At 43.6% G+C, this 19,756-nt stretch overlaps 2 protein-coding genes across 2 annotated transcripts in view; one reads left to right on the plus strand and one right to left on the minus strand.

The window, feature by feature from the left end:
* Positions 1–4,776, minus strand: part of MYO9B (myosin IXB) — a 37,822-nt gene extending 33,046 nt beyond the window's left edge. Inside the window, 2 exon segments of the mRNA XM_062509897.1 lie at positions 760–1,653; positions 4,228–4,776. Of these exon segments, the coding sequence (XP_062365881.1) occupies positions 760–1,596 (837 nt within the window). The 5' untranslated portion in view covers positions 1,597–1,653; positions 4,228–4,776.
* A 5,939-nt stretch (positions 4,777–10,715) lies between these two features.
* Positions 10,716–17,712, plus strand: HAUS8 (HAUS augmin like complex subunit 8). The gene is made up of 10 exons (XM_062510037.1): positions 10,716–10,800; positions 10,928–10,983; positions 11,238–11,334; positions 12,162–12,275; positions 12,762–12,850; positions 13,494–13,565; positions 14,067–14,225; positions 15,060–15,201; positions 16,218–16,359; positions 17,109–17,712. The coding sequence occupies exons 1-10, from the start codon at positions 10,737–10,739 to the stop codon at positions 17,227–17,229; spliced, it is 1,056 nt and encodes a 351-aa protein (XP_062366021.1). The 5' UTR covers positions 10,716–10,736; the 3' UTR covers positions 17,230–17,712.
* Positions 17,713–19,756: the final 2,044 nt, after the last annotated feature.

Raw genomic sequence — 19,756 nt, forward strand, 5'->3', positions numbered from 1 at the left:
GTGTTACTACATTTGAAACTAAACCTAAAAATTACAATGGTGGTGTTCAAGCTCTCTGCTGTTGAAGACTTTGTTATGGGTGAGCATTACATCCATCCACACTTGCAGAGGTTTTCCTTTAAGAGAGCAAAAGGGCCTAACAGATCAGTTTAAGTTTATCCTGACATTACCTAACGCAAGGCCAGCTGTACCCCTCCTTCTCACATGATTAGTTTTGCTTTCTGTTAGAAATGCTGTAATAATTAAAAGCCAAAACTGACTCCCACTTCCTCTTCAACTAAAAATGGTGCTCTCTTCCACGACAGTTGTAGAAATAACTCCCTCAAAAAATGAGTTCAGTAAAATGCTCACACACAAAGGCAGGATCACACCAGGCAGTTGATGTTTCAGTGGAACAATATTTATGAAAAATTTGCTTATGATTTGCTTCAAACGCCACCAAAACTTTCAGATGGAAAGCACAGGTAACATCTGCCCCGAATTATTGGTGCTTAGTGGTGCAAAGTTAAGTCATATACAAATTACAAGCAACAGGAAGTCAAGTGAACACAATAAGGAAAACCAATTAGAAGCAGTCGGGTAATGCTGCCAAGCACCACTTCAGCCCAGTGACAATCAAACCCACACCAAGTGACAAGCCTAAACCAGTGACATTTTAAGCCTAAACCAAGCAGGTGACTCAAAAGTAGCATCTAACAGCAGTTACTTGAATTTTTAAAAAAACAATTTGCACAGAAGATAACTTGAGCATGAATTTACCTCCAGAACTGGTCCAGCTCCCAGAATGGTTCTCTCCACACCACTGGCGTACCCTTTCTGGCTCAGTGCAGTGAGGCAGTGAATTAAGAAGTTTGTGCTTTGGGTTTTCCCAGACCCACTTTCACCTGATATAACGATGCACTGATTTACATGTTTTTTAAGCATTGTGTGATAGGCCACATCAGCAATGGCAAAAATATGAGGCTCCAACTTCCCAAGCTGATGGTTCTCATACATCTTAACATACTTGGGGTTATAAATGGGCAGGAACTTGAAGGGGTTAATTGCAATCAGGATACTTCCTGCGTAAGTGTAGATTCTGTGCTTTAGGAAGCGGCACTTGAGATTCTCCAGGAGCGTTGTCTCCGTCAGGTTGGGCAGATTGCAAAGGTCATCGAAGTCCTCCTGGTGCCAGGGCAGAAACCCCCTCTCCACCAAGCGCCGAGCATCCGTCTCCTTGGAGAGCAGCTGCATCTGCACGTACTTAATGGTGCCATCAGTGTTCCTCTCCTGCAGGAGGAAGTAGTACCCATCCTGCTGAGGGTGCTCGTCCTGAGCACGCCGAGGCCACAGCAAAACCCTGTGCACAGGAGAATCGTTTATGTCAAGTACCCATTCTTCTCCACCTGATTCTTTCACCTCCACGAGCACATAATGTTTGGAGACATCCAAGTTCAAGATATTAATCACATCCTTGATGACATCTGATGACGTGCTGTCCTTGGTTGCTGTCACTTTACAGCAGGGAGCACTTTCTGTTGAGAGTTGGGGGTAAATATGAAGATTATAGGCTGCCTTTGCCTGGCAAACTGCACTGTCAGCATCTTTTAAACTCATTCTGTCCCCAGATGGGCTTCAGTCTGCCACCCCTGCTCAATGTGCAGTGCCCATTGTCTGAAAAAAAAAAAAAAAAAAAAAGAAAAATGGAAAAAAATCAGATGTAAAAAGTGTGTACAACAGGCATTAGGGCAGGGTGCTATTTTCTGCGGGATGAGAATACAGTTAATATATAGTGCATTTGTTCTTTAATAATATACTATCAGTGATATTATATCAAGAACCTGTTTGGGATACCCTATGGAGTGAAGTGGAGAGCTGCCACAGCACCCAGCCTCCTTTCACTTTTCCTTCTATTCCCATGCTGCCCTTTCCATACAGCCAAAGCAAAACAAACCAGGATCAATGTCCAGACTAAAACTTCCTTGTTTCCCCAGGTTAGTTTTAGCCCAGATGCTTTCCTTGACCTGGTTCACATAAACACTTGTCCACCCTTCCACAGAAACTCTTCCTTAAAGTTGCACCAGCAGCTTGAGGCAGAAACAGGGCATGGCCACCTCTTAATTCAGCAATGACAGTTTAGAGCAGCCATGAGCTATGGCAGGGGCAGAACAGTGCACACAGACACAAGGAGGAAAATGGTTCTGACATTGAAAACCACTTTTTTTCCCCCCAAGCTCCTTCCATGAGAGGTACAAGACAGGTACAGCATGTACCCCACGGAGCTCTCAGGAAGCAGAGCCCCCAGCTGCCTGAAGCAGACACTGCTGTTGGCTCCCTCTAACACACCACAGGGGTTTCTTCAACACTGGTCATTTATACAGCCAAGAGACTGCTCATTCCACTTGAGTGAGCCACATCCTTGCTACAGAGGGTTTGAACGTGACTTTTATCTTCCATCTTAGGCAACAAAGTTAAGTCTTATTGAAGCTACTTTTCAGCAGCAAACAAGATCCTAAATACCCCACTTCATTCGCAAACCTTTATACCCATCACATCGACTCCCTCCTCACTGGGTTTGGGAACCTCATTCACACATCTCCAAAAATTCATTCATTATTTTTTCCCCCCCTTCAGCCTTGGTGCAGGCCAGACACATAACTCCAGTCTACCAACAACCTCAGAAGCCAACCTCTTCCTCACTGCCAAGTTAAAAGTCTCTAGACTCCGTTACCATCTGTGCCTGTGCCCTTCCTCTCATCTGCAGTTTGGTGCCCCCAGGACACCAGAACTAAGTTTGCCCCTGCTGCTTTAGCTCCACAGTTCCTTTGCTTATCAAGGGGCACTAAAAGGAGAAGGATAATGAAGTACCCCTTTGTTTTAGCAGTCTGTAGAACTTCATACTGAGAATAGCAGTTCAATTTTTGCTTCAAGAACAAAGTGTTCTAATTATACACTGACATGCCAAATACATTTTTTAAAAAAGAGGAAAGAGGCAGAGAAATGCCAAAGAAGTTACTTTTTGCCACTACACGACTGCACAGGAACTTGCACAAGGCCACAGAGAGTAATCATTTCAAATTAAAATCAGTAGAGTTGGAGGCTTTTAGCTGCCACTTTCAGTGCAAGTAATGAATCACTTCACAAAACATATGACAGAGCTGTGGCTCATGAACAGCCTCTGAGGAGGGAGCTGTGCTTTCAGGGACTCTGCAAGGCAGCTTACACAGACACTGCCACACAAGCTGGATCATTTGTAGTGGCTACTCATCAAAAGGAAGGCTGAATAAGCCACAGATGGCAAGACACACCACAATACATCTCTGATCAAATTGTATGAGCCACCCAAGGATGTTTTTCCCCATTAAATGCCATTCTTCATTTATTAAAGAGGGCTGGTTCCAAGAACCTGGCCATACAAAAGGCTGGAGCAGTGAGCTCCAAGCACCCTCTTCACTTCCTGTAATTATCACTGACCAGTAAAGGAGTCTGAAACACCTTGGAAGTAATTAAGCAAGTGTTAAGCATTCTTAATATATACAAGCTCAGACCTTGGCACAAAGTAGAATGTACAGCAGACTGCTGCTCATGGGGAAGATCCATCTGAGCACAGACAGAAAAAAAGAACAACAGGGACTGTTTTCCTCTCCAGCTACTCAGTTCAAGGGACACAGCCTTTTGCACACTTCCTTTTTTCACCCCCCAGCAATTTGTTTCAGACACACTGAAACTGTCTGAAAGTCTGCTGAGTTAGAGGAAGTCCACTCAGTAAGCACTTTGGCCAAAACAGCTCCCCTAAAAAACATTGCACCAGCTTTTTGCCAACACAGAAGAACTGAACTTCTGTGCTGACCTGTGACTTTACTGACACACATTTCCTAACCTTGTCTTATGTCAGCCACCAAAATTTGGGACATTGCTCAAGATCCCAGCTCACACTTTCCAAAGGAGAAATCAGAGTGCAGATGCCACTTCTCTACAAGTGACAAACCCAGCAGGGTCTGCTCAGGTGTGTACCACTGGAAAATTGAATTTTTCCATCTGAGAATGTCCAAATATTGCAGAGGTTTGAGGAAAACCTGCTGGTCTCCTACTACTTGTAATTTTCTTAGAAAAGATATCAAATTTATTTGATGACAATACTGCTCTGAAAGAGACAGACCTCTGGCTTCCCACTAAACAATTTTTCAAGCCACAAATTAGAACATAAAAGCACAATAGCATTCACTAGACAGATTATATATTGGTTACCTAATGAGTCCCAGTATTGAACTAAGGACAGGTATCTTCAAGCAACTGGAGGATAAGTTCCTAGTGAAGTTGGATTCCTGGCATCAAAGTAAACATTTTCATGGTGGTTCTAAAAGAAAAAAAAAAAAAAAGAGTTACTGATAAAGAACATATCATAGAGAGACTGAGAAAGCAGCAAGTGAGCAAGAAGTTAAATTAATTCTGTAATTCAGTAATATAGGGGCAAGAAAACAACTGCTAAACAAATTTCAGCTGAGTTTACAGATATATAAAACTTCAGCTTTATCCAAGAACTGATCTATATCAGAGGGATGGAAGGGGAGCTATCCTGAAATAGGTCTGAAAGCATAGCAAGGAATTATTTGAACACAGTATTCTCTCATAGCCCCACAAGCATGACAGTAAATGCAATCTCCAGATAAACATGAATTAATATTTTGTTAGGCAGGCATATTACCCTTGTGCTCAGAAGATACATGACCAACACAGCATCTAGAATAAATCCAAATTTCAATTAAGGAGCTAAGGGCAGCAACAACAAGAACAAACCCAAATCTGTTAGAAAATACCCCCCTTAGAGCCAAACACTCTGCAAGCTTTGTCTGCAAGGAGCACACAGAGGACACTGTTATCAGTGCAGGCCTTGCACAGGACCTGCACTTGGGTACAATCACCAGGCTGGAGGACAAAGCCACAACACAAGGCAGAGGCTGGAATTCACAGCTAAACAAACCCAGGCAAACATAAGACATCACCAGAACGTTAAACTGCACTGCAAAAACTTAACTGACACCAACAAGTCCTGCTTGCCAAACCTCTTTTTAGAAAATCAGCCAGTCCCCAGCAACCAAGTTGCCTGGCAATTAGAAGAGTTAATTAGGTACCACCCTCTTATTTATGTCAAGAGCAGTCTGAAGAGATGATTGCAATGATTCCTTCTCATTTTATGATCTCAAATTATTTAGACTATTTTTAAGCAATTTAAATATTTATTGTGATTTGGCTCATTAAGGAAGGACAAGCCTGAATTCAGATGCAGAGAATACTGGAAGTATTCAAGAAAGAAGGTAACACTGAAACCCTACAGGTCAGCATGCAAACCCTGCAGCCCAACCACTACTGCTGCGTTCTGTCTGGATATGGAAATTCTGCAGTTACCTCAAGTTCTTTCAATACCCTTTCTTATAACAAATCACTTTTCAATATATGGAAGAGGAAAAACATCTGTAACTTTACTTTTTGCTCAGACAATTTCAGTAACAAACCCAAAAAATTCAAATTCTAGATGGTAATTTTGATGGTATTTTGTAAGGCTTTTCTAGACTCCATTATGCCAATTAATTTTTTAATAGGCATTAAAGCCAACAGTGTCCACATAGTAGCAGAGTGAAGAGAGCTTTGCCCCAATCAGTGCAGGGCATCTCTTTAGTTTAAATAAGGCCATAATGTGAAGTCACATATTTAGTCAATGAATCATAGTGGAGCTAAAAAGGGAAAGCTACCATTACAGTAAAATTGTTGAGGATGAACAGTATAATATCCCAGTTCCTTGCATTTTCATGTGCATTTCCACTGCATTCCTCAAAGGGAAAAATTCCAGCTTCTCCCACTGCTCATGAAGCAATTCTCAACACAAAAGTGGAAATGTAACACAGGTACTTGAGCTCTGATATTCTTAAACCCCAGAACTGCCGGTGACCATCTCCAAACGAGACCAATCCATCTGCTCAAATTAAAAACATTCAGCAATTTCAAAAGCATTCAGCTATTACTGACCTTGATTTCCAAAGCAAGGAAATTCCAGCAAATCAGGCTACAGAGACACCTTAAAGTTTCCACAATTAACTGTGCAATTAACAGGTAAGGTAAAGATACCTGTCCTACCTCATGTCATAAAGACAGGTGCTGTTAATTGAGCATAATTAATTTTAATTTTTCTCAGTATTCCAGATATTTGTAGATTACCTGAAAATTACTTCATGTTCTAGTCACACTTCAGTGTTTTCCTTGGCTGTAAAAAATTCAGCTGGACTAAGCAATTTTAGATCCTTGGTTTTATTCAACTAAAACTCTTGGATTTTCTGCTCCAAAAGGAGGAGTTCTGAATGGACCACACAACATTACAACACATTTCTTACTACTCTCTGCAATCAACCCTGCAGGGAAGTTACTGCCCCAGAGTGCCTGACAAAGGAGAAGCTGGGCTGCAACGTGGTGTAACACAGGAAAAAGTCAAAGAAATCACTTTTGTTGCAGGCAGTTCCTTCTCAGCTACCTGTTCCTGGGAGCCTGATCCCAATCCCTGACCCAAACCACCCCTGATGCAGCCTCCACTTCCTCTGAATGACTCAAACGCACAATCTCACCTCAAAACACAGATACCTTATCAGGCTTTACAGTGATGTTCAATGCTATTACCTTATTAAAAGTGTGATGTCACAGAGTTACAGATGCACCAGAGTACAATTCAGAAAATGTGGCCCAGCTGAGGAATCAGGGCAAAGCAACTGAAAGGGTCAGAGGTAAAGAATGCAAGCCAGAAGAACCTTGGGGTTCATTCCACCACCTTTTGTAGTTTTCTTATTTTTTTCTTAACAGCTCTACAGCTGTCAACAAAGGAAATAAAAGTTTCACTGCTCTAATGTTGCACTTACACTGATGAGAAACTTCTTAAAGAAACTTCAGGCTGAACATTTGTGTGAATAGAATGTACACATATCAAAAACAGCTTTAAAAACACTTCTCTTGTTTAATATCAATGGTCTTCACTGAAAGGGTAGATTTTTATGGAATCTGAATTTAGTTTCATTTGGTAATCAGAGACACACAACACAATAAGCCTTGATAAAACCAACTCCACAAGCCACGCTTAAGTCACTTGATACGCCAAGAAAACACAATATTCTACAGACAAAACCTTTGAATTTTCATTTTGTGAAATAAAGACATTTCTAGTCCTTCCTATCAGAAAAATAAACCCTTATCAGCATCTCGGGCTTTACTTCTCCTTGATATTAGCATAAACAGGCCTTGTTTGTTAGAAATGTGATAAACACCTTCAGCCTTCAAATTCACAAAAAAAGCCAAAACGTTTCATTGAATTAGCATCTTTCACTCTTTTCCTTGACTGTTGAGATAGTCAATACTGATGCATTTTTAGGAATTCTTCCTTCTTAAATGCCTAGGATATGCAAATCCTGCCCTTTGACCTTCTAGCTGAGGAAAGGCCATATTTAGCCTCAGTGTGCGTGTGAGTCAAACATGTTATTCATGTACAGGGATTATTCAAGAAGTCTAATGTTTGAATCACTGTGGGTCAGAAAACTGTCTGCACAGAGTATTCTTTTCTAAGTGAACCTTGTTTAAATTTTTCATCAGTTGCATTTACTCTTCCTAAATTATTCAGTTTCATGGGCGTTTTGGGTTCCACAGAAAAGCCCAGACCTGGGAGTCTTCTCACTGGGAATGCACAGTTTGTGCAGGCAGCTGTCACTGTAGGAGCTACAACATTCAACTTGTGAAAAAGCTTTTTGTTGAAACAAACATTCAAGCACAATAACAACAGCAACAGCAAAAAAAAACCCAACCAACCAAAAAACCCCACCAAAACTGTACAGTTCTACAAAACACGTTGCATTACTGCAGTAATTCCCGAGTTTTATGTGAATAATTAAGGATTAAAGATTGAGGAAGTGGCCTCGGATGCATCATCCTGAAAAGCACAGTGTTATTCAGATGTAGGGCAGGCAGAAAACCCCACAGCAGTGCAAAGACAAAAAAAAAAACGCAAGATGAACTCTTTAAAAAATAAAAGTCACAATGAATCTTGGAACTAATATAAGTACACATTAAAAGCACCCCAAGCTGTTTCCCCTACATTTAATGGATTTGTTCCTGACAAGATTCTGCCTTAAAGACACCCAGGGCTCCCTAAAACTTGCTGGGTGTGACACCAACATCCTAAACTGGAATGTAAGGCTGCTCCACGCTGTTACTTTAGGGCAAGTTCTTCAGCCCTGGATTCCAGCTAACAGGCCTGAAATCAAAGAGCTCCTAATTACCCATGACAAACTTATTTGCAAACAGCTTGGCAGACGAACCGATACTGATCCACCTCTAGGAGCACCGTGGGAGGATGCTGATGACATCTTTGAAAGGCTAATTGCATCTGCCGGGAGCTTGAGATCATCTCCAGCCCTTTGCTCCACTGCCACCCATTTCCAGAAGGTGAAATCAAAGAATGCTGAGCTCATTTGCATCCAAAGTGCTTCTTCGCTTTTCACAAACACGAATTGCACATAAAACTGGGCAAGAAATTTGCCAAAATACTTACAGAGCAACAGAAAACAAAGTTAAAATGATACTGGGAATTCATCTTCCACCAGGATCAGACATACCTGTATCAGACCTATGGTCAGACTCGTCATGAGTCAGGATACGAGTCCGATACTTTTAGTCTAGAAACATGTAACAAAGGATGTTCCTAGCTTGCAAAAGTTTTGCATCCCAGAGATTGCAAAACCAAGCTTGCCAAAAAGACAGCACTATCGACATCCACACAGCAAGAGGCGCGATTCAATTGGGCAGTGACAGACATCACGACAAAGCACGACCTCAGCACAGCAGCAGCACCAACCGCCAAGAGCTGCCCCAAAATAACACAGAAACAAAAGAACCCTGAGAGTTTTAACGAGTTTTTTGAAAGATCGTGAGATACTCTTCTGAAAGATTACAGGCTGTTCATACCGAGAGTCTGAGACATCACACGAGAAAGCAGAACACTGTGTGACTGAAAAATCACAAGCAGGAGACGGAAAAGAACAGGAGCTGGAAGTAACAAACACCGAGCCCTGCTCAGGCTCTGCCCGAGAGACGGGAGGCACAGCCGGGCGTCGGACACTTCCCCTCCCCTGGGCACGTCCAGCTCCTGGGGCACAGCTGGCACAAAGTCAGCAGCACCGCATCTGCCCCGCGCCCGGCACAGCCCGGAGCCGGCCACGGCCCCCGGCCCCAAGCACACCCGAGGGCGTCCCGGGGAGCCGCTCCAGCCCCGAGCTCCTGAGGGATCCCCTCAGAGCTGACCCCCAGACACCCCCTCAGAGCCGACCCCCACACACCCCCTCAGAACTGCCCCACACGCCCCTCAGCGCTCGGTGCGACACCCGGTCCCTGCAAGGCACCGCCACCACAGCGCTGCGTCGCCCATAGCGAAGGAGCAGGAGGCAGGGGGAGCGGGAGGGATGTGGAACAGGGCGAAGAGGAGCGCGGGGCCCGTTACCTGCGCCGGTGTCGAAGCGCGGCCGCCCGACCCCGCGGCCGCCACAGGCCCCGCGCGCGCCACTTCCGGGTGGAGGGGGACCGGGGCGCGCCCATTCAGCGCCGCACGCGCTCTGCGCATGCGCCATCCCGCGGCGGGGCAGGAGAGGCGCCCGCGGGCCGCGGGAACGGAGGGGGAGCGGCGGGAGGGGACCGGCGTGACCCGGGTGACACGAGTTCGAGACCCGAGCCCGCTCCTCGCCCCCGCCGCAGCTCCCGGCACGGCTGGGCGGCGGCAGCAGCCAGGTGCTGGCTGGCTGAGGCAGCGGGGGTGGATTCTTGTCAAAACCGAAGAACCTCGGGGGAGTCCCCGCCCGCCGTTGCGGTGGTGGTGGGGTGGCTGGTGCTCGGTCTGTCAGAGCGCTGGGGCGCTGTGGTTCACAGAATCACAGAATTGCTTGGCTTGGAAGGGACCTCTGGACATCACCAGTCCTGCCCCCCAGCCAAGGCAGGGTGACCTGGAGCAGGTGACACGGGAACACGTCCAGGTGGGTTTGGGATGTCTCCGGACAGGGAGACTCCACGTCCTCCCTGGGCAGCTGTTCCAGCGCTCGGCTGCCCTCAACGTAAAGAACTTCTTGCTCATGTTGAGGTGTTTGTCTTGTGCTTCAGTTTGTGCCCATTACTCCTCGTCCTGTCACTGGGCGCCACTGAGCAGTGGCACCATCCTCTGGACAGCCCTGGAGATATTAGTATATTTATATTGATGGCATCATCTCTCAGCCCTCTCTTCTCTGCACTAACCAGGCCCAGCTCCCGCAGTCTCTCATCACAGAGATGCTCCAGACTCCTCATCATCTCTGTGGTCTCCACTGGCTTCTCTCCAGTAGTTCCTTGTCTTTCTTGAACTGAGGAGCCCAGAATAGGCTTCACTAGCCGAAGCCGTCTCCCACTAAAGGCCTGAGGCAAGGAGCACTTTTAGGGCCAGCCGTGCTGCAGGAGTTGCCAAACCCTCCCTTAATCTCTTTATCTAAAAGGCAGCGCAGCCCCCCGGGCTGAGCCTCGGGACCCGCGATCGTTTCATTCCTCCGCGCCGCCAGGGGGAGCGCTCCCACCCCCCCACCGCTCCCGCCTCAGCGCGCGCACGCGCGGTGATTCAAACGCGATGGCGGCTGGAGCGGCTCGGGGATGAGGGCAGCGATCCCCGCCCCGCCCTGCCCTGCCCCTCGCCCGCCTGCCGCTGCCTCGGCACCATGTCCTCGGAGGGCAGCGACGACGTGGTGGCGGCCGGACAAACGCCTAAAGCCAAGCGGAAAGGTAGCGTGGGGTGAGGGCGGAGCCGCGCCGGCTGAGGCAGGAGCCCGGCCCGGCTGAGGGGGGGATGCGAGCTGAGGCGGGAAGCCCCGCGGTGGGCTCGGCTGAGCTCTCTTTGCCCCTCTCTCAGGAGGAAGAATCGTGCAGTCTCGCTACCTGCAGTTCGATAAGAAAGACGGCAAGAAGGTACCGAAGCCGAGCTCAGGCGTCGCTCAGCGGAAGGCAGAAAAGGTGCGAGGGGCAGCGGGACCTGGGGGAATCCCGGCTCTGCTCGGGTCTGTGGGGATTGTGATGTTTTCCTTGGTAGGAGCTTGGGACTGAACTCGGGTAACTTGCAAAACACCAAGGTGGCTTGAGATTTAGTTGCTTATTGTCAGCATTTAAGTTGAAGGTAAGATATGGCTCTTTATGTTCTCTCTTAGCTATTTCTGTATTTTCAGGATGCTTCATCAAGTTCCTCTTCATCAAATACTTCTCTGCAATCTTCTAGAGCTAAAGCACCATCGGTTCTCTCTCAGAAACGTGAAACTCATGCTGGTAGGTTTTGCCAGTGTTTAAAAGCTATTGTTTTGTATTTCCAGCCCATGAAACTTTTAAAGACTCTTAAGATATTGATCTTTTTAATGACTTGTATCACTGGCAGCTATTATTTGTATGCAAAGGAAATTAAGAAACTTTATGTGGGACTGAGACAAATCAGGTCCTTCTGGAGTTGAGTGATTTGGTCTTTCCATCCTTATGCACAAGGTTTTGAATGGTTCTTTTTCTATATTGTCACCATTACTCTGCTTCTTTTAAATTTGATCCTTCTGTTAAACCAAACATCAGTGACTGAAAATCTTTGTCTGCAAAATAGTCCATATTTATTTTTTTTTTTTTTTTTTTGTTATTACCAATGATTCCTGTCTGGTATTACTAACAGTCCTTGGTTGTCTCTACAGATACCCAGTTACTGACACAAATTATTCCCTTGTTTTCTGTGAACTGGGACCCCAGAAGGTTTCACTTTATGGGGTTGTTAGAGAGTGGGCTTTAGCCATAATAATTTTCCATTCTGGGCACAATTCCAGTTGGTAGATTTCTTCAGAGGTTCAAGAAAAGCAAGCTTTTGAGGCTGGTTATTAGAAAACAGGTGCTCATTAGACATTCCTGGGAAGAGAGAGTGTTTCTGATAAGCTCAAGAGGGGGCCTTGTCCAGGTTCAGTTCATCAAGGCTGACAGCTGAGGAGCATTTCTCAGGTCATAGTGGGATGTGAGAGGAGGGATGTGACCAGATCAGCTTCCCTGGGCCTCTACAGCTTGGAATTATGACCTTGTGCTGAGCCTCATTCTTATTTTAGTCTGATAACAGCTTCTTTCTACAGGTGCTGACTACAGCACATTAAACCAGAGTGGTTTTGAGAAGGATGACTTGCAGTCCACGTTATTAGATGAAGAAAAAATGAAGCTACCAGACCTTGATATTTCTGCTATTACTGGTATATTTCTACTCATATGCAATTTCTGTGGTGTTTTTTTGTTTTTGTTTTTGTTTTTTTTTTAATGTATGTGCTGAAACTTGCGGATAAGAAATTGTTGTATCCTTGTATATTCACAAGAGGATTTAAAGCAGAGGTACTAAGAGCTTTGGAATTTAAATTAACCTCTCAATTTGTAGTATCTTTTGGGTGCTCTGTTTTTGTTTAAAGTCAAAAAGTGAAGAATGAGGTACTCTTGAGTCTTTGTTCCTATAAGGGATGGGTGTGAGACCTTCTGAAAAGTGGATCACATTTGTTTGTCTCTAAAAGCTAAGTGCTCACGTGATCCATATCTGCTTGTGAGTATATCAGAGCCAGAAAGGGAGCACAGATCTTTTTTACTGGTACACACAATAATTTTGAAATTATCTGTGCCTTTAAAGAAGCTGGTGGTCTATTCTGTAGACCTCAACAGAAGAGCACACTAACTTTGTTGTTGGGATACAGATAAAAGTGGTCCCAAGAAGAGTTCTTACTCAGAATCTGCTTCAGGAGGAGATTCAAAGACAAAGGAAATAAGCACAGTGACTGATGAGGTGAGTCTCACTGCTTACATTGGTAAGGATATTTATTTTGAAATGAAGATTTTCTCTTGATTTTTAATCTGAATTACAGCGGAGGTCCTGGGAGGATGTAAAGCCTCCTTGCACAGTCAGTTCTACTGCTGCAGTGTTTGGTGTGTTGATCAGATATCTGGACACTGACCAGAACTTTCCTTCCTTTTTTCATGATGAAGAATCTGTTCCTATCATTGCATCTCCTCAGGTGGTTTGTTCTTGCATTCCTGCCCATATTCTTTAATTATATCACATTATCTTTAAGTATTTCCTGGCATTTTTGATCTGAGAACTAACACTGATTCAATATAATATAAAGTGATTTATTTGGGGATTTCATTCAGTGTAGCACTGTAACTTCTAATTCTCTACCAGAATTATGAAAATCTGCTGAAAGTATTATAAAAGGTGGTGGAACAAATTAATTTAATGAATGGTATTTCATGAACATGAGTGTTTAAAAAACAAACTTCTCTCATTGGGCTTTTTGTTGTAATTCACGTTTAGGCTTTGATGACTCCAGGCACAAATTGGATTGTTGGTAATTAATTTGACCACTGAAAAAGCAACTGTTTAAATACCAAACTTGATGTAGAATGTTCTTTTCTTTTCTTTTCTGAAGGAAACTGATTCTCAGGATCTGATGGCAGAGCTGGAATCTGAGACACTACTTTTAACTTACCTAAGAATAAAGGTGAGAGTTGGTCAAGTATTTGATGTTTCAGATAGAACTTGATATTGAGGAGTTGTACAATTTCTTAAATGTTTCCTGACCTGTAAAAGTTAGATTTTTGTGACTGTATATGTTTATAATTTATAAAACTGTAATACTTGCTATGGAAACTCCTAGCATGGACTCAGTGACAGTTGATTAAGCTAGTGCTGGTTCTTAGGAATTAGGGGGATGCAGAAGTTTTGGGAGAGCTGTGAGTCTGTCTGGAGTTGAAGGTTGTGGCAGTGACTTTGTTCCCTCAGTGCTCCGTGTGTGTATTTTCCTTTGCAAATAGAAGCAGGGGTGGGGCAAGAGTCTTGAGAGGGTCTTGAACTCTGATTTTCTGTGCTTACTGTGTGAGGTCTCCTGTTCATTAATTGTAACTTCTTGCTGTGGTCTGAGGCTTGCATTTCTTTCTTCAGAGCATGTTAATTGCTCAGATGTAGCATTGCTTTAATTGTGAATATTTTTGGGATGTAATAGACAGAAAAAAAGGTTGCCAAGATGAAGGAAAAAGCAGAAGAAAACCTGCTAATGTTGTGTGAAGAAAAGCGGAGACAACAGGAGAAGCTCTGGGAGCTGAAACGTGAAATTCTGCTTAAGGAGCGAGAGCAGAAGCTCAACGAAACTTTAGACAAGCAGGCAAGTTTTAATAGGATTAATGCTTCTCTGACAGTTACACAAACTCATTTATGAAATAGTCCTTTGCCCCGGGGACATTTGTCTGCCTCCGTGGCCACCAGGGCTACAGTTTTGTGCATCTTAAAGCAAACTAATTTCTCCTTCCTGTTGAGGCCTGCAGCACCTGAGCAGGTGCCTTTGTCACTGTTGAGTTGCCTCTCATGGACAGGCAGGAAGGAGAAGCTGGAGCTCTTGGGCAAGGGCAGAGATTGCAGTGGCTGCCAGGGCAGGGTCTGGGTGTTGCACAGGAGGTGAAAGTACCCAAAGGCACGTGAACATCCTGCACTTGGGCAACTCCAGTTATGGTTAGAGCTGAGATGCCCCCTTTAGAGAGAAGTGAACATCATCTGTTGTTTGTATGTGTTAGCCACAAGTAGTTCTGGCCTAATTGTAAGAAGACAGGTTTCTGATGGATAGTTAATGTTTGAATAATGAATTTTCAAAACTGAATCTCTTTGCTTTTTAACAAATACACATCACAAAAATTGAACAAGGCTTTTGGAGAACAGGCTTGTTAATTCCAGTCAAAGGATCTGATCTAAAACCCTTTGCTGGCTATGTTGCCAATATCTCTGAGCTACAGAAACAAAGGAACTGGTACTAAGGACATAGAGAAAAACATAATAAACAGTTGGATAGGATTATTGTTCCTCAGGCTTCTTGAATTCCTCTCTCAATGAGCATTTCAGATCAATATTTGGTTTTATCATAAGGGAGTTTTTTGTAGTGAGCTGGGTGTGTAATGACAGAGGATGTGCTTTTGGAGAAGTGTTGTTCAGTGTGTGTCTCTTTCAGATAGAAGTGCTGACTCCCCTCATTGCTGTCTGTGAGCAGTTTAAAGAGCAATACAAAAGCTTTGCATCTTCCCTGGATGCTACAAGACACGAATTACCCATAAAGAATATTCACATAGAAGGAGATAAGAAAACCTACCTTGGTATGAAAATTCAATTTTATCAAATTTGCTTTCAGTTACAATGGGTTTATGCTGAAAAAGCTTCTCACGTTGTTACTGCTGTATCTCTCTGTGGCCACTAGAGGAACTTTGTGTGCTCTTAGAGCCCGTGTGGACACTGGGCTACAGCAGAAATCACATGTTGTCCTGTGTGTAATTCTTATCTCTGTTTAAACATGTAACTACACAGTGTTTTACCTCGCAGCAGAGAAGAAATCAGCTTTATAAGTTAGCTCAGTCTTCATATACACCTTCTTTAGCAGGTTTCTATGTATTTTAGCTGTATTCATGGCATTCCTCCCCTTTAATTTTTCCTACTGTGTAAACAAGTTGTAGGAATGCTGTGGTCTTTCTTGTTTCTGTGTTTGAGGGACAGAGTCACTTGGGCAGACTTGCTCATGTTTCTTTGCAGAACTGGAGCTTAAATATTATTGTGTTGTGTCTTGACCCAGAGAATGTTTAATAAATCAGTACATGCATTTTATATTGAAGTCTGGACAAAAAGTTACATTTTTTAACTGCTGGTCTGCAAGAAGCAAGATTCTTAAATCATTTACAATAATCTTGCACTTTAAGACAAATGGAAAATGTTTATTGAAGAGCTTAGAATTCTTGTAAGAAGACTAGAAAGGAGTAACTCCATTTTCTTGTTTGTGAATGTTGAAGGAAATGATTGAATACATTTCACCAACAGAAGTACATGAAACTGGTCAGGGAATTTTGGGTGTCTAAAACTTGTTTTTTCTCTTACATTTCTCTTAAAAATCTTTGACATACTCTAAATGAGAGCCTGATGAGAAATTTTAATAGCCTGTTGCCAGTGCTAGTCACAGCAATGAAAAATAATTTGGCTTTCACCGTTTCATGGTGTTTTTATGAAAGCTGAAAAATATTTTTTGTCTAGTTCAGCTGTCTCTGGGTTACTCCAGCTGTTAATATCTTATATTAACTGGTGCCACTCTCATTTTTAATAGTACCTTTAACTTCTCATCTTGCAGATGAATTGGGAAAGCAATTAATGATCACACAGGAGCTTCTGACAGAAGTTATGCCAAAACACTCAGAGGATACTGCAAAAGTACTTGGTGCAGTGAAAGAACTTAAAGAAGTGTCTCAGCAACTGAGTAAAGGTCTTCAAAGGTAATCACAACAGTTGGGTGGAAAGATTTGTTGACTAAGTATTTGGAGGAAAACCTATAGCCCTTGCCAGAATATATCCAGAACTCAGACTGGAGAAGGGTTAACTGAGGGTTTTGTAGCACTAAGGGTAATTCTCTTTGTAGCAGTCATCTATATTTCTGTCCCTGCCCTGCCTACAGTCACAGTAGGATGTTTGGGGTTAGGTTTGTACTCCAGGTGAGCCTCTTCAGTGTGCCATTCTCTGACACTTCAGCTGAGAATTTTACTGAGCAAGATTAGACTTGGTAAATTTGAGTATGTAGGAGTAGAGAAACCCAGGAGACAGAAAAGTGAGCTGTAAACTGTTTTAAATAAAGCCCTGCAAATGTGTCATCCTTGAGAAGGCACAAGGAGCACAGATAAGGGTTTTCTCCTCAACCATTGTGATGGCAAATACAAAGCATCACTGGGAGGAGGAGGAAGAGATAAAGTATGGCTAATGTCCTTCTCTTCCTTCATTGCCCCAGAAGAGATTGGAGTTAAAATCTTTTAAGACTGATAGACCATTAAGCCACTAATCCCCCACTCCTGAAAACTGCCCCATCTCTCCTCCCAGTTCTTGCTTTTGAGAAGAAAATTCACATTTTACATTTGTTTTCTTCTGGTGGGGCCAAAGTTGGAGAAAGATGCAGATGTCCAGGCATGTAGTCTTTGGACTAAAGCAGAATTACTGTCCTTCAGAGTCACTGATTCAGCTTCGTGTGTTCCAGGAGTTTCACAGATGTGCAGAATCTGTCCTTTGAAGCCTGTAAAGAAGTTTCTCTGCATAACCAAAACGTGTGTGAAGAGAAACATGGAGCAGATGTTGTGAAACGCTGGTATTTCAACTGAGTTTCTACATTGTTTTACTACTGAGTAGGTACTAACTCAAAGCCAGAAGACATGTTAGCCTTTTACTTCTTGTGTGGACATACAACTTGCCCAGTTTTCCAGTGAAGCCAGCAGCAGGGGTGCTCACTGATGCAGGAATTGGAGAGTTGTTCTGCAGGCTGTCCCACAGGGAGACATGGCTGCTCGATTTAAAAGGGGATTTCTGTGACAGGTTTTCTATCACTTTCTGCCTTGACAGTACTGAAAGGTAAATGATCAGAAGTGCTATTCCTGCCAAATCTGACCTGTGTGGTAATCCACAGCCTGAGGTTGCTCACTGAACAACTTCTGCAGGAACTCTTGATTTGTCCCGTATTTCTGGGTGTGCTGGGTGGGTATTAAGTACTTGGAAGAAGCCTGATCACTTTGAGCAAGTGAGAAGTTTTGGTAACTGGTTGCCTAATTGAGTTGTAAATAAATTATTGAAATGACAAATGCTTTTGTATAAACCTGACTCCTCTTTAAGGATTTTGTTCTTGTTAATAATAAAGACTATTTTCCATTGCTTTAGCAGTAGCCTTCAAGTTTGAATGTCCACTGATCTCCTACAGCAGCTTTTGTTTCCATCTGGGCTTACTTAGGGCTAATACTGCATAGCCCAGTGATGCACTTGTACACACCAAGTGGTCCCAGTGGTCAGCCATGAGCACCCCAAGTGCTGAGGCCAAAGGATTGGGAATGGGGAAAGAAACCACAAACCTGATTACTGAGTGCATGTGCTGTGCTAGGAACATCCAAGCCACATCTTGCAAATGTTTCTTCAGCATCCTTTCCTTTTCTTACAAAAAATGCATGTTTCTCTGAAGACGTGCTGTAACCTGCAGTTTTAACCTGTGGAACCTTGTTCTGTGATGGTTTTTCACAGTTCTAGTTTAAGCTGTGTCTATAGGGCTTTTTGGCCTACTCCTAAGATACCTGGAGTATTGTCCTTGCACTCCTTCAGGTGCCATTCAAGCTTTCTTCCTGGCACTTCTAAAGGTCTATCTAGCTTCTTGTCTCCTTTTCTTTAAAATTAGAAGTAAATTAAGTGACTGGATCAGTAGATGTCCCACACCCATAAAACAAACTGTTCAGACCTTCCTTTGCATACACAGTGCAATTTTTTTTAGTAGCAGCTTCTCTGTGAACCAGTGTTATTTCAGGATATCCATCTGTTATTTCTTTTTCCTCACATGATCTGCACCTGGTAGTTCAATCCAGCACATCAGCAATAGGTGCTGGATCAAGCTCTGGGGCAGGAGCATGAGCTGCATCCATACATTTGGCCGCTGGATGGGGAACTTCGCCCACCAAAGTCAGCTTGGCTGTAAATGTGTGAGCTGCTTAGTTTTGGTGGATGGAGATGTGGACAGAAAGGCTTCAATCTGATGAAACTGGTTTGGATTATTGCGGGGCTGTGTGTCCTCACACTTTTAACCTCTTTATCATCAGTGTGTCAGTTCTAAGACTGAAAGTTGGGAAGGGTCATCTTCCCTTTCATTGGAGAGGGGAGGGATGAAATTGAAATCAGTATTGTGGTGTCTTGATAATAATGTCTCTGCACAGGGATATCAGAATGTCTTTCCTAGGATTCATTAATGGTACACCTCACTGATGAGCTGAAAAAGTACTTTTCTTTTAAGGAATACTTTTAAATTAAACCCATCCTTTTCAGTCAAGTGACTTTCTGCCCTTGAGATGTTATTGGATACGTGTACCTACACCCAAACGTTACTTAAGCAACAGCCAGCAATGCAAATTTTCCCTGCGAAAAGCAGTGGAATGCTGCTGGTTCTCCCCCCGGGGAGGTGCTTGCTGTGAGCACAATGACAGGCTGTAAATCTTGCGGGGGCAGTAGTTCAGCCCCGCTGCTGCAGGCGGCACTCGCTGCACTCGTCCTCCCACGAGGCAAAGGGGAGTCCTGGGGCTGAAGCCAAACTGCTGCTACAGAACAATTCTGTGCCCGGGGGTGTGCACTCATTGTTTCAGAAGAATCAGAGGCATTCATTTGAGCATTCTGGCCATTCTTTAAACTGAGCACTTGTGTAATTCTTTGTACACACGGTACAACAAGTGTTAGCTAAAGCAGCTCAGCCTCTCCAGGAAAGGGTTTTAAACTAGTTTGAGCAGAGATTTTTTTTCTTCTTGATTTTCGTGAATGTTTTTTCCTAAGTGGACCTGTTTTGGCTCTTTGCAGAAGTGTTTTTTGGCTCCTCCACCTTGAAATAGCCACAGCATTGGCTGCTGTCATTTAACACTGTACAAACAACAACAAAGAACTGCAGAATCACTGGAGCAGGAGCTAAACAGATGTGACACCACTTGTTTTGTCTTTTCCACTTATTTTCTGATAATGTCACATGCTCTAAATCAGTTGGAATCCTAAACAAATTAAGGGCTCTTTTTATTCAGGTTTTGTGTCTTTTTTTCTCCTGTGGAATTAATAATATTCTCCCTGCTGTAACTTGTATCGGCGTAGATTTAGTTTTGTTTTGCCTGAACTTGTGCA

This window comes from Cinclus cinclus, chromosome 28 (genome assembly GCF_963662255.1).
Source record: "Cinclus cinclus chromosome 28, bCinCin1.1, whole genome shotgun sequence".
Lineage (NCBI taxonomy): Eukaryota > Metazoa > Chordata > Aves > Passeriformes > Cinclidae > Cinclus > Cinclus cinclus.